The following is a 15,022-nucleotide window of genomic DNA, read 5'->3' on the forward strand; positions in this document are numbered from 1 at the left end:
ATTTATGCACATCATTTTTCACTTCATGCATACTTCTTTTTCTTTTTTATTGATTGAATTAAATAAATAAAAGATGATCAAGCGAAACATAAAGAGATAAGGTAAAAAAAAAAGATGAAAAAGGGTGTGCATAAAAGATTAGGATTCTATTCTCTCATTTTTTTCATCATCTCCTTTCACATTCTGTATTTTGTCTTTCTCTTTTTATAAAAAATTAATATAAGAAGTTAACGTGATTTAACCGTGACAGTTCAAATAGAAAATGAGAAAAGAAAAGAAAAAAAAAGAGGAAAGAAAATCCTACTTAAATTGCGAGTTCTTAACTGTCTCTTTCTTTTTACTAATTATTAGTAAGAAAATAATTTTTTTTTTCTTGGTGTTGTGACCCGTTGAACTTTACCAATATTTTTACTTGATTACACAATCAAATGATTAGTACTCGTGGTCGTATACTCATAATGGGTTTAGCGTCTAAAGGGAATCTTTGGTGACAATTTTGGTGACGACATCATGTTGCGTTCAAAGGACTGTTAGTTGTAAGCCGTTAAACTTGATGAATATTTATAGAGGGAATTGTTATTGGCACTCCAAAATTCTCATTCTACACTTTAAATTTTCTATATTTAGAAAGAAAAATACACTTGTGAGGGGTGTAGAATGAGATTTTTAAAGTGTCAATAATACCTTCCTATTTTTAATATAGTTGTGGGTTTTAGTCAACGCTGGAGGGCATTTTTAAAGACGTTTACGTTTATCCATTGGCTAAATCCAGAAGGAAACGTAAGTCGGATCAAAGTGGTATCTTCAGAGAAGTTGAAAACTAAAAACTACATACGTAATAGGAACTTCCTGGTAATTTAATTTGGACTTGTAAAATTATGTTTTTACTGCCCTACAAAGAGACTTGTCTCAATAATGCTAGTAGTATCGAATATATAGATATATGAAGCCACTTGTATCATAGTTGTTACATAAAAATCAAAATGTAAATACACATATGTATAAAAAATTAATTAATTTTGACATTTGAATAGTTAAAATACATCACGATGTTATGGACAATCAATGGTGGACACAATTACTTTCACTAAAAGAAAGTGAAATATATACCAGTAACAAATGGATTAAATACGATTTATACAACAAAATTACACTTGGATATTGAAACTTACAACAAATATGAGATACCCATATCTGAGGAGTATATCTTGCTATTCTATATTTTTTGGTCCTTTCAAGTCAAACAATACTGCTGGTGCATGCTCGATCGTCAAGAGTACTAGTACCACCTCGGCTTGACTCTACCGCAGGATCAATGGGGGTTGGAGGAATTGAATTGTTTGGGGTAGGGTGCTCAAAACTACGAGGTTTGTAATGTTTCTTGAAGTGAAGATTGCAGAAAACTACAAAGAGGAAGGCGGTGACATAGATAGAATAGGCAGCACATTTGAACCAAAAAGAAAATGGGATGGCAATGAATATGTAGAAGGCTGTGACTCCAAAGAACATGCTAAAATTATGGAAAAGACGTGGGACTAATATTATGTCAAGATAGTACACGGAGGGAATAAGTTGGCTTACCAAGATAAAAGTGAAAGAAAGTAAGACTGATAATCCAAGAAAATCAAAGGTCATAGGGAGAGAGAGCTGGCCGGGAGGAATTTGGAAGCGGATTTGCGTTATTCCAATCGTTGCTGTGAAGCAAAACCCGACAATGATCTTTGCCCAATCTAGGTTGTTGGTTGGGAATGGAACTTGCGGCACTGCGGCTTCTAGGTCTGGTTCGCCATCGGGATGATCACGATCGCCGGGACTGATTATCAGAGCATTGAGTTGTGGAATTAGCTTTGCAATAAAACGGCTCATTTTGTTATGAAGAAAAAGGGTGATTGAATGGTTGTCCAGTTTTGTTCCGCAGAAAAATGTGGTTGCTGTGTATCCCTTATATAATTTTTTTAATGAGGTATTCATCAATTTCCTCACTGAATTTGTAACTATTGGCCAATTTCGCCCCTCAACTTTAAGTTTGGCCAATTACCCCCCTCAACTCTCATAATTAGTCAATTTCCCCCCTCAACTATAATTTTGCCAATTTCCCCCCTCAACTCTCATAATTAGTTAATTTGCACCATACTATTAATTTTTTAATTTGATCATAAGTAAACAAGTGTGTGTAAGAAACTAAATAAGATGTATGTTAATCATTTTCCTATGTCTTTATCCTATTACAAATAGATTAAAATTTAGAATTTTACAATTTATCATAGATAATATTATTAGTCATAAAAATCAGTATGGAGTAATTTTATTTGATTTTTTACTATACAAAATTGATAATGAAAAGGATTGATGTGTACATTTTTGTATGTGAATACAATTTTCTTTATAAAAGTGAAAGCTAAGTTCAAGTAAATTGTGGAGAATCGAGCTTTAGTGCAAAAATGGCTAATCAATTCATAATTTTCGACTCCTTATTAAGAATAACACATTTTATTGAAATATGTCTGATCCATGAGTTTAGGATTATTATTTCTTCTTCTACATGCTTTAAACCCGATTCATAACTTTTTCTTACCAATCAACCCATATCACATACTAATTGTATTATGTTTTTGTACATTTTACTCTATATTATGCAGGTGAGTTTATGTTAATTTTAGTAGTTGGAAGTTATTAGAAAGTTTGAAAGAAAAAAAAAAGAATAGATGGAAAATTAAAAAAAATTAATAGTAAAGTGCAAATTGACTAATTATGAGAGTTGAGGGGGGAAATTGGCCAAATTAAAGTTGAGAGGGGAAATTGACTAATTATGAGAGTTAAGGGGGGAAATTGGCCAAAATTAAAGTTAAGGGGAAAAATTGTCTAATGATCACAAGTTCAGGGGGAATTGATGAATACCTATTTTTTAATTATTTTGCGGGCACCGAAGTCCCAAACAAATATGGCATTGCCTGGAATCTTCCCTAATCACGTGTGCAAGAAATATTTTAAACCGACGGCAAGAAATATTTTGAACCGACGGGGAATGGGACGTGTGGAAAGGGAATTGCACACAATTGGTGGAATTCAAGTGTTTACTACCACAAGAGGAATGAAAATGGGGAGGAAAATGGGGTGGGGACCCAGCTCATTGGAGTCGGATTCTCTAATAATACTTGGTATTTGGATTCCTTCATGGGAGTCCTCCACGAATCATAGTTTTATTCCAAAATTACCCTAATTTATTTTCTTTATTTTAATTCATCTTCGATTTAATTCATCTTCAATTCAATTCATTTTCGGTCCAACAAGAATCTAATTCTGTTTCCTCCCTCAATTCAATTCATTTTCGATCCAATTCCTCTCAATCTAATTACAGATTAGTAACCGTGCTATAAGAGAGCTAAAGATGTAAAAGACTTATTGAATATTTATATAAACACTAATTTGTAATCAGATTGAAGCGAATTGAATTGAGGAGGAATCAGATTGATGAGGAATTGGATTGAGGAGGAAACATAATTATATTCCAATTGGAGTTGTTTACTAAAACTGTCCGGAATCGGAGTAGGAATGACATCGATTTATATAAATTGTTTACTAATTCACTTGAATCGGAATGAAAATTAACGTGATTACTAAAATACCCCTAGTGTAACTAATCTAATTTACATGCTAATTATTTTAGTTAAACTTTTTTATTTATTTTTTATAGTAGGGAGTATAGTTTTTCTTTAGGAAAACTTTTATTCTTTTTTTCATTTTTTATTGAGACCCTCTCCTGCCGCATCTCTATATTTCCCATTCTTTTCATTTTTATCGTGACCCTCTATTGCCGCCAGCCCCTCTCCCTTTTTGTCCTTTATACAGTTCAATCAAATAGATAGACCTACAACATATTGTTTATTGTGTCTGCATACTAATTAATTTGTTTGGTTTTGTGATTGTCTGTATAAATTTTTATATAGTTTAATTCTCATTAGCAAAATGATTTAAAAAGTCTTCCATTTTATATTACTAAATTTGATATGTAGAAACAAAAATTTCTATTTTTAAGGCCTTATTGGTGATTAAATTAGGTATTTTAGAAGGAAAAAAAATTTGAAAATAATAAAAGTGAGCATGGGTATTTAATATGATTGATAATGAGTTTTAAAGTTAAGGACTAAAACTAGATTTATAAAAGCATCCCGGTTACAATGAAAAAATAATATTGTTTACGTCCTTAAGTCTAAATGCCCCTTGGACCGCCTTTCATCAACGTGGAAAAAGTATGGACCACCTTTCATCTACGTCACCGCACAAAGGTATCTAGACATAAAGATGTATATACAGGGAGGATTCTCTGTCCTCCCACTTCCCGTGCCCTCTAGTGCCCTCTTGTTTGTGTGGTCACGGTTAAGCCACGTCAACATTTTATATTATTATTTATTTTTATCTTATTATTTCTATAAAAAAAAATAATATAAAGGGTGCTTTAGATTTAGCCCCTTACAACTGTTGAACTCTAGACATAAACCCACCTATATTAAAACATCTAAATAAAACCTAAATTTTGAATTTGATGTCATGTAAGATAAAAGATGTCCATACATTTAAATTTATTTACAACACCATGCCACCAACATTAATATGGCTATTACAGTTTTTTTTGTAGACTTTTAATTTATTGTCTTTTGTTTGTCAACAACATTTAATTAGTTTAAGTTTTTTTTGCTTTAAATTTTTTTTTTTAAAAGAAGAAGTTCTTTTCTTCTTTTATGTGAAATCGCCTAATCCAAATCTAATTAGTTCAATATATACATTCTATTGAAAAAAGTAGATACATTAACTTGTGAAAATAAAAAAAAAAAGGTAAAAATAAACTAGTAGATACATTGTTTCTTGTAAAAACTAAACAATAGTTACATTATTTTCATAAAAAAAATAAACCATATGTAATTTTTTTTAAATTACACAATAGGTACACAATTTTCGTAAAAATTCAATAATAGGTACTTTATTTTTGGAAAAAAATAAAAATAAATAACTAGTAGAAACATTGTTTCTTTTAAAAATTAAACAATGAATTTATAAGGTAAATTAGTTTGCATGTATTTTGCATATATGGGTTTGTTATTATTATGTAGGTAAATTATTTTTCATGTATTTTACATATACTGGGTATATTATTTTTCTTTTTTAAGCAATCTAACTGTCACAGCCCGTCCCGGGAAATTGTTTTTGAAAATGTGAAAAGACGGAAATACCCTTGGACGTCGAAATATAATTGGGTTGTGTGGTTATGTGGGTTAAGTTTTATTTGGACAAACTTTTCTTTTCCTAAGTTTTGGAACACTTAAGACTCAAGTGTTTTCTTTGGTCTTGGTTAGACCCACGTGGAACACACACACTCACACACACACACACACACTAACTTTCATTCTCTCTCTCGTTGACACTATCTCTCTCTCCTTCCTCTCGGATTTTTGCAGAAAATCCGTACAAACGTACGGACGAACCTCAAACCAAACCATTTCAACACAAATCGAAGTTTTGGAGGTTGGTTTTAGACTCCCAGCATGCTCAGGAACTCATCACTATCCTTGGTTGGACATATGAAAGTCGAGAACTCGGGTTATTCGAAACCCCGATTTTGGAGCACAGTAACTCCGACGTGAACGTGGAGGTTTTAAGGCGTTTTAAGGCTAAAAAAGGTAAGCTTTAGTCTTTTCTAGCACTTTAAGTCAGTTTTGGCTAAGATTGGACGTCAGGATCGTGAGAACCAAATAACCCGATTTGAGGTACTGTTCATGTGATCGTATTTGTGGACTTTTCAACGAATTTTAAAGCCATAGGAAGCTTAAGGACGTTCTCACGAAGCTCGGAGAAGCATTTTGGAAGGATTTGGACGTCGGAAAGCGTAGAACGGAAGAGTTGCAGAGGTGGCCGGACTTTCGAGAGTTCTCCGGTGAGATCCAGCGATCTTTGGGACTCAAAATTGGTATAAACTTGATCCTCATGTTATAAGCTTTGAATTGGTTTAAGTTTCGTGAAAAATGGATGAAAAATGGCCGAGATATAGTGGTTTGAAGACGACGGAATATTTCGTCAATTCTGACGCCGTCAGTTAGAGTTAACAGTTACCGTGGGTTTTAACGGAATATTCCTAACGGCGTCAGTCATGCTGACAGCACGTGGCCGCATGTGGGGGCGCGTCTGGCCGTGCCTTGGCCGGCGCGTGGGAGCTCGAAAAATTATTTTAAAAATATAGGGATGATCTTTAGGTTGTGTAGGTCACAGTGGTATATTCATATACCCAATTTGAACTATATATGAGAAGTTATTACCTATTGTTGGTTATGTGCGTTAAATAACGTTTATTCGATTATTACGCCTATAGGTGAGGCCTATTCTCGGGACGAGCATAATCAATCGAGGCTCGGGGGCTACGACCCATCGACACATCAGTGAGTGGGCTTTTGTTTTCAGTATATATTTATATACTTGATATTTTCCCAGAAAATGCGTTTAAATGAATGTATGCCTTGAATTAATATGCCAAATGTTTTTATATTTTGAATATGCATTGCATGGTTGCATATATATATATATATATATATATATATATATATATATATATATATATATATATATATATATATATAAATGTGGTGCTGTGGAGGCCCAGGTGAGTTCAGGTAAGTTATGTTTGATTATGTGAACTACGAATGACTTGATCCCTATTCAGGGTACGTAGGCAGTCTAACGAAACGTTAGATGCAGTCATACATTAATTGAGTCAAGGCCTTGGTCATGAATAGAATGATTATAAATGCATTGATAAACATTGAGCTCATAACCTGCACCTAGGGTGATTGATTTAGCCAGAGATATGATACATGCCCGTTTATTATGTCACCCCCGCACTATATGCTCACTTTGGATCCAATTTAAGTGCACAGTCTTGTCGTATAGTCCTTATATGGTTCCGACTTGTAGGTGACTAGCGATTTATCGCCCGGCTATTATGAGAGAATAAGATTGAGCATAATTATATCTCACCCAATCTTGTCGTACAAACCCTTTTTAGTGGTTCCGACGTATGTGCAGTGTATTGCCGTATAGGTCATAGAAGTGATTCCGGCTAGATTTAGTTTGAGCTATGAATTCAGCCGTACAGACTACCACAGGGGTTCCGGCTATCATGTCATATTTCTATGAATTCATTCTTACCTGAATTGCTTACTCTGTTATATCTTGGCATGGTTTATATACATATGAATATGATTATGTGAAGCATGAATTGAATAGTTATGATTTCGGATATATATGTATATGCTTATATCTTAATTCTGGGAAAATTATACATGTTTTACAACGAGGGGTTAGATATGTTGATAAGTGAAATGGTTTTGTAAAACATTTGTTTTGCCCACTCACGTTTTCTGTTTTGCGCCCCTCCAGGTTTTAAGTAAGTTGTTGTTGGTGGCTCGAGGGCGTCGGCAGTTCTGACTTATCTATATATCTAGTAGGACAATCCTGGTACTGTATAATTAGTACTCGTCCTACTGGACTGCACTTAGACTTTATGCTCTAATTAGGAGTGTTTACTGTTGTAACTAACTCCTATCACTCCATGTTTAGTAGTGCACTCTAGTATTTCAGTTATTTATTTATTTATTCATGTATTGATATCTTTATTACTTCCGCACTGTGCACATGACTACGTCACTCTCACGTGACGGCCAGCATGCCTTGATCTCAGTCGGGGTGTGTCACTAACATTTTAAAATTTTAATAGTATTATCATTTGTATCATATCTTTAATAGAGATGAAATCCACATGACGCACATATCTGTATTAAAAAAACAATATAATGAGAAAAAAGATAAAAGATATAAAAAATGTCTCTTTGTTTTCTTCACAATCAATATTCAAAATATTGAAAAAATATAACAAACTAGTAGAATCTTCTCAGTATCTCTGGTATCCTCTTTTGTCTTCTTGGTGTTTTATTTTTGTTTCCCGTTTTATGTCGGGTTTTGAAGTGAAAAAGGTACAAGTATATTGCAGGAAGGCCTTCTACTTACTTATTCATTCTACCCGCAGACAGAGCTCGGGAGAGCCAACATTTGAATTTAAGGGCCGAATTAGTGTGGGCTGGGATAAGTTGTCCATTGGGCTTTCGGGTGAAAGTAAATAGAAGGGCTTTCTTCTGTCTTGGGTTTTAGTTGTAGCAGAACCTATAAGATGGAGCACAATATCCCCAGTAATTCATCAACCTTCAATTCGCAGACCCCAATCCGGAGGCTGGAGCTTCCATGCAGAAAGATTACTATTACCATCATCCTCTTGGTGATCGCCCTGTCCCATATGTCCTTCTGGATTCAGGGTCTGCATATGGACAGGTGTCCTTCTGGATTCAGGGTCTGCATATGGACAGGGTGATTACCAAGGTGATGACGGTAATATTTAATTCATATGCCCTTCTGATTTAAGGCCTTCTGATTTAAGGCCTGCATATGGACAGGGTGATTACCAAGGGGATGACGGTAATATTTAATTCATGATGTTGGCAAACTCGTCGGAAAATCGACCCCGGCGCTGGCAAACTCACTGGGGACAGAGCTCTGAAGTGGCCGCCGTACCACTCCTCTCGGTGAAATTTCGCGAAGAAGATAAGAAACACGAAAATTACGCTAAATTTCGGTACTTTTTGCTGTTTAACTTTGTTTTTGTGTTCTTGGGTTTCAGGGTTTTGTTGCTGGTGACAGGGTTCGAAAGCCGGGTATCAATCAAACTCTCAATTCTATTTAATTTCAGTTTCGATTTCAATGTCTCTTTTGAAATTTATTTCATGATGTTCGAATTTGGATCTCAAATATCGCCTTTGTGCTCGGATTTATGATGCAAATCTTAAATTTTGCAACTCGTCTAAATTTGGAGTGTGAGATTAGATCTCGGATATATGCTGCAAATCTTTCATCTCAGGTAGTTTCTCTAACAATTAATAATAAACTCTTACCTTCTAGTCTTAATCAGATAGCTTATATGATGATTAAACCTTACAAAACAACAACAACAACAACAAAGCCTTTTCCCACTAAGTGTTGATTCCCCAAATTAATCCAAGTTTTAATCACATATCTAAATCAGTTTTTCGCGTTCTTCTTTTCTTCCGGAAGGAAATTATATTTTCATAATTTGTTAGGCAATTGATACAAAAGTTTTTGTTTATTGTTAATTTTGTTTTTGATTGATTCATAATAGGGTTACAGATTAGATTGTTAATTTCATTTTTTGCTCGTGTGTCGACTGATGTAGAGAGAGAGATAGTAGTGTTGCAGCAGCAAAATGAGAATGGGACAAGATATGTTGGTGGAAATCCTATCAAATTGCCTCCCAAAACTCTCTAAATGGTGATATGCTCTCTTCACCAATCCGAGTTTTGAATTGAAGCACCTCTCCAACTCCGCCAACAACCACCTCACCACTCGCAACCTCCTTTTCAAGTGATAGTAGTGCAGCAGCAGCATGAGGAGGAGGAAACTGAACAAGTATTCTTGTTGCTTAAGTTATGCAAGGACGTTGCTTACGTTATGCAAAGACGATGATAATATCGGTGATGAGGAAAGCAGTAGCTGCTCTCTTGTTGGTGTCCAGGACATCATTTTTCCTCACTCTTTTATTCAAAAGGTCCAGAAAGGCCATCATTTATTTCGATACAAGTTGCTAGGTATTTCATGGTATGCCGAACCATCTGAGCTCCAACGATTACCCCTGGGGCGTGACCTTGATTTGAAGCATATTGTGCGGAATGAATCAGTTGCCCTGTTTGCTCTTTTCTTTGAGAATCATCAGAATTATAGATATCCTAAACCTGACTTATATGAAATGTGGGTGACGGATGACGACTCTAACGGTGCTTGGACAAAACAGTTAACTATTGATGAGCGCACAGAGTGCCCTCCCGAGATGTTCCCACAAACATATCACATATTTTCTTCTAGGCCTGTGGCATTGTGGAGTGATGAGTTTCTTATGGTTCACAGTGATGAACGCTCAGTTTGCTTTAATCTTTGTACTACAAAGCTTACGTATATTCCCATTGAAACATTAGGTGAGTTTGTTGGTTATGTGAATGGCAGAGTTTCTGTCATGGGACGCAACCACAAGCCTGAGAGCATGGAGAATAATTGCTCAGACAAAGATGAAAATGCGATGGTGGTGGTAGACGGGAAGAGGGAAAGCTGCAGGAGGCAGTACACATATTCCGTTTCGGCCATTCAACCGGCTGATGTTTCCCATAGAATCAAGAAGGTGATGGAGGGCCTCCGGGCAGAGTTTGGTGCATGTCCCTGTAAACAGTAAGTTGCTGTTTACATTAACTTTTGAGCTGTTTTTTATTTTTTTGTTTTCACGAAAGCTTCCTTTTTAAATTCTTCCTGTTGTTTACGGGAATGTTCATATGTAATCTGTCTGTCTGCAACATTTGATGGGTGCAGGTTCTATGCCATATTAAGCCTCCTCTACGGGAAGTCGATGGAAGAAGAAGAGGAAAAAAAGCTCGAGAACTGGTTAATGCTCTGGATGGATGAGGGCATTACTAGCTTAACCCTGCGCTATTGATGTTTTACCAGACTGATCTCTCCATCAACACTGCTTATTTGAAAATTCTATTTCAAAATGTCAGAAACAAGTTTTTCTTGCAAATCAACCAGACCATGTTTACACGTAGTGTCGCTAACGTTGGCAAGGAAACTTTTGATTATAAATGTTTTTGGCAGCTGTTGTTTTACCCAACTCGCTCATCCCCCAAATTACAATCATGACAACGTCATTTGATCCACCACTTGGAAAGATGACTGATAAAATCATCGTGGAGGATTTTCGAGGTATTTGAGTAGTCGACTGCTTTTGAAACTTGGTCTCACGGACGGCCACAGTGAGGTAGCAGCTGTGGAGTACTCCTGACGACGTTGTTCCTGGAACTAAGGTACTTTCTGATACTTGATGCTTGCTCAATGCTCAGCTAAATCAGTTAGAGATTTCTTTGATTGATCACTTTTTGGATTTTGAATATGTTCAGTTTAGTATTCAAACGAGTTCATCGACTGCAAAGGTAGTGGAAAAGATAATTCAAACCTTATGCCAAATATGTCATGGCAAGTCGAGATTAATGAAAAGCTTTCGTTGATTTTCTAACCTTAAAAGTGAATTCCTGAAATACGTGGTGGAAGCAGGGCAAGTATTTGTGCGAATTCTGAGTAGTATTTGTCAAGTATTTTGATGAATGTCTTATATTGATTGTTGTAATGTTGAAATGTTTCTAGATGCAATATATCTTCAAAATTCAAAGCAACTAATTGAAAACAATCATAGGAGCCTGAAAGAATCCATCATTTCTTAGTCATGCGGAGGATATTTTTATCTTAACATGAACAGCCCTACAATCTATTCAACTCTCATAGTCTCACTATCTCCAAATGGTAAAGGCCAAGAGACTCAGGTGTCCGGCTGAATGTTACCTGAACAAGTAGATGATGAATAACCAAGAGACAGAGAGGCGCGTAAGAGGATCTTCGTCCATTGGGTCGGATATCTGATCTCCTCTCACTGACTGCTGGACCCTGTGGCTTCCAATGATCAAGAGACCGAGAAAGGCGCGTAAGAAAATCTTCCTCCATTGGGTCGGCTATCTGATCTCCTCTGTCATTGACTGCCGAACCCTGTGGCTGGAGCCTGGAAGAGTACTGAGAGATTCTAAGAACGGGTTTGAGGCTGAATATGATGGCCTGCAGGAAAAGTATTAGAAGACAAGGAAAAATGTGAATGCGCAAGGCTGAGAGGACCATGATCATGCACTGCTATAGTACTACCGATGTACTTACTGAGATCATAATCATTAGATGGCTCAGAATTATCACATGACTCCTCATAGAACCGAGCTGGATGTTGGTCAAAAACATAACTAGCTTGGTCCAAATCATGCGTATTTTCCTTCATAGGTTTGTTCCACACTAGATTAACCATTGTTCTCATTGATGGTGCTGAAAGTTGAACTTCAACTTTATCCCCACTTTGCAATTTGAGCTTATCGTTCGATAGTTGTCCTTGCCAAAGTAGTCCTCGCCAAAGTCTAGGCGTATCCAAATATTCGCTGCTTAAGTAAGCCTGCAACTTTCTACGCTTGGTATTATTTATAACAGTAATGCCAAGTTCACCTCTAATTACAGGTTTTATCAAGAAGCACAGAGTCAGCCCTTCAAAAGTACGACCATCATTCGGGGGAATATCAAAACTGACTGTATTGCTATGGTTAACAAACTCAAACCAATCAGGAACAAAATTCCCAGAGAGTGAAACGCCACCAAATCCGCACGAAGTCCATCCCTACATATAAAATGCAAGTGTCATACATACATACACATGTAATCCCTACATATAAAATGCAAGTGTCATACATACATACACATGTAAACGTGCGTTTGTGTGTGCATGTGCATGATAGGAAGGCAATGAGAGAGAGAGTGTGAGATACCTGTAGGATGTTCTTCCTAAAATCAGCTGTGAGATTGGTGCAATTACTCATATCAATCAATGTCATGAAGTTTAATGACTTATCCAAGCCTGGAATCTCAGTGAGTTTGTGCGAATCTTTTACACTCAACTCTGTCATCTTTGACATTTCCGAAAAATTGGGCATTGTTTCCAATGCACGGCAATCATCGGCATACAGAAATTTCAAATTTGTTGGTAAATCAGGGATTGTACGAAGGTTAAAGCAGTCATTTAACCACAATGTTTCAAGCTTTGTAAGACCACTGAGGCTGGGTAGGGTATGAAAATCATTCTCTTGAAGATCCAAAACTTGTAAAGAAATTAGACTCCCAAGATCATGAGGGATTGCATCATGTGCTAATTCCACACCTTTTAGGGATAGATAAGTGAGATTCTTCAATCTAACTGTGGAAGATGGTATTTGTCTTATGGCTGTAAACTCTGCTTCAAGTATTCTCAATGATTTCATCTCCCCTAAATCCTCATGCAGTTCTTTGAATTCTAAACAGTCATTAAGAAGAAGAGTCTCAACAGATTTCAACTTGTAGAAATCCCTTGGAAGAGAACTAAGGTTATCGCAAGCTTTAAGGTTCACCAAAGAAAGTTTTTGAAGTTGACCGATGGAGGGGTGAATCTCAGACAGACCCTTACAATCTTCCAGTATCAACTCTTCAAGATTTGGGACTTCTGAAAAGTCCGGTGATTTAATTAGAGAGTAGGAATGACTGAGATTCAGGATTTTCAACCTCTCTAGCAACTGTTACAGAAAGCCAAAGGAAAATTGAAATTAATATCCAAAAGGAAGATGTCATAATAAAAAAAAGGAAATCCAAAAACAAATAGAAACAGAACATCATCATGTGTAATTGATCGTACCTTATAACCCTCCCAAACTTGTACCAGGCTGCTCCACTGCATATCTAAAACAACTAGTCTTGGTTGATCGAAAAAGTCATTTGGTATGGACTTTAAAAGGCATCTTTCCCAACACAACCATATTAACTCTTTGGGAAGATGTTTGTATTCTCCATTGAGCTGAACATATCTGAGATGAAGGAATCTCAGTTTCTTCATATTGGCAAATGCTTCTGTACTCAAACTAGGCATAATAGTTTGGTGCCAAGGATCAGGGAAATTTAGAGCAAGTCCTTCAACTTCTTCAGTTCCCTGTTAACAAAAGGTTATATTCATGTGTAAGAAACGGATTATTTGCGTATATTTACATGTATTATTATTCATTAGGCAAAATCACCTACGGTGATTATATTTACACTTAAATGTTGTTTAGTGTATAATAGACATACGTGGGTTACATATATGTTTTCAAGCAGGATGCATTATGCAAAATTTTATTGGGAATGTACTTACAGATTTATTTCTCAAGACTTTGGCGGCCTCTTGATGGTTCCACAACCTACTCCATTTTCCAGGGTGATCAAGAGATTTTTCAGAAATGATTACTCTGGCCATTTCTCGCAGCAAATCATGCATATTCAACTTATTCTGCTCAACAGTTATAAGACATCGTTCACGGAGGACACTGATTCCTATTGTTGCAGAAAATCCGCATCCATCTAATCTTTTTGCGACATAGTCCTTGTCCTCTCCAATAAAGAAACAAGATATGTCAAGAAATATAGCCTTCTCTGAACGACGTAGCCCGTCAAAGCTTATTCTGAGTCGATTTACAATGTTTTCATCTGGATATCTTCCCAATTCCTCCAATTGGCTTTCCCACTCTGCCAACGATCTTTTAATCAAAAGAGATCCCAAAACTTCAAGCGCTAGTGGTAAACCTCCACAGTAAGAACCAACCTTTTCTGAAACTTCAAGATATCCTTGATCAGGACAACTATTTTTAAAGGCATGCCAACTAAATAGCTCAAGAGCTTCTTCTTCATTCATTTTCTTAGCCTGAAATGTTTTGTTCACATTTAGTAGTAGACGTTCATCTCGTGTCGTTATGATAATTCTACTTCCAGGACCAAACCAATCATGACTTCCAACTATTGCATCCAGTTGTTCCTTTTTATCTATGTTGTCCACGATGACAAGTATCTTTCTATGTTGAAATTGTTGTTTTATCAGGCCGATACCATCGTCAACACAGCTTATTTCACGCTTCTTTTTCAAGATGTGAGAAATAAGTTTCTTTTGCACATGAACCAGATCATGTTTACTTGTATCATCGCGAATGTCGGCAAGGAAACTTTTGAATTCAAATTGAGGATGAATTTGGTTATAAATGGCTTTGGCAGCTGTTGTTTTACCCAATCCACCCATCCCCCAAATTCCAACCATGAGAACATCATTTGATCCACCACTTGAAAGATAACTGATAATATCTTGAATGCGTGAATTGATTCCAACTATGTGCTTGGCCACATGTAATTCATAAGTGCTGGTGAGCCATTCACAAATATTCTCGTCAATAATTTTTTTAATGAACTCTGCTTCGCACCTGAAAATTGAATTCGTAAGCATTAGTGGGACTCAATG

General features: G+C 36.2%; 3 protein-coding genes across 10 annotated transcripts in view; 1 reads left to right on the forward strand and 2 right to left on the reverse strand.

The window, feature by feature from the left end:
• The window catches only part of LOC103401594 (disease resistance protein RPV1-like), an 80,831-nt gene that overhangs the window by 64,218 nt on the left and 1,591 nt on the right, over positions 1–15,022 (reverse strand). For 2 of the 6 annotated variants that reach the window (XM_029108961.2, XM_070805434.1), the window contains exons 3-6: positions 13,892–14,984; positions 13,400–13,690; positions 12,504–13,280; positions 11,344–12,355 (exon numbers count right to left, since the gene is read on the reverse strand). In XM_029108961.2, the coding sequence (XP_028964794.1) occupies positions 11,726–12,355; positions 12,504–13,280; positions 13,400–13,690; positions 13,892–14,984 (2,791 nt within the window). In that variant the 3' untranslated portion in view covers positions 11,344–11,725. Of the gene's footprint in view, positions 1–10,628; positions 11,077–11,343; positions 12,356–12,503; positions 13,281–13,399; positions 13,691–13,891; positions 14,985–15,022 lie in introns of those variants that run through there. The other 4 variants (XR_011571528.1, XR_011571523.1, XM_029108965.2 and 1 more) reach the window with 4 other exon arrangements.
• LOC103406717 (F-box/FBD/LRR-repeat protein At5g22700-like) overlaps positions 1–15,022 on the reverse strand; it is a 30,098-nt gene that overhangs the window by 10,443 nt on the left and 4,633 nt on the right. The window lies entirely within an intron of this gene.
• On the forward strand, positions 8,244–11,324 carry LOC139188228 (uncharacterized). 3 transcript variants are annotated; one of them, XR_011571534.1, is made up of 4 exons: positions 8,244–8,750; positions 9,287–10,329; positions 10,468–10,958; positions 11,296–11,324. XR_011571534.1 is itself a non-coding variant. In XM_070805439.1 (4 exons), exons 3-4 carry the CDS (start codon positions 9,497–9,499, stop codon positions 10,589–10,591), a joined length of 957 nt encoding a protein of 318 aa, XP_070661540.1. In that variant the 5' UTR covers positions 8,244–8,418; positions 8,493–8,750; positions 9,287–9,496; the 3' UTR covers positions 10,592–11,324. The 3 variants fall into 3 exon arrangements, 2 of the variants coding, with proteins under 2 accessions (XP_070661540.1, XP_070661543.1); XM_070805439.1 differs by having other exon boundaries at positions 8,244–8,418; positions 8,493–8,750; positions 10,468–11,324; XM_070805442.1 differs by lacking the exon at positions 8,244–8,750 and having other exon boundaries at positions 8,874–10,329; positions 10,468–11,324.

The sequence above is a fragment of the Malus domestica genome, chromosome 02, assembly GCF_042453785.1.
Source record: "Malus domestica chromosome 02, GDT2T_hap1".
Classification (NCBI taxonomy): Eukaryota; Viridiplantae; Streptophyta; class Magnoliopsida; order Rosales; family Rosaceae; genus Malus; species Malus domestica.

Excerpts from the sequence above, each read along its gene's own strand:
- LOC139188228 (XM_070805439.1), top strand. The coding sequence starts at position 9,497 with ATGAGGAGGAGGAAACTGAACAAGTATTCTTGTTGCTTAAGTTATGCA. Across the intron at positions 10,330-10,467 it reads GGTGCATGTCCCTGTAAACA|GTTCTATGCCATATTAAGCC; the intron begins GTAAGTTGCTGT and ends TGATGGGTGCAG.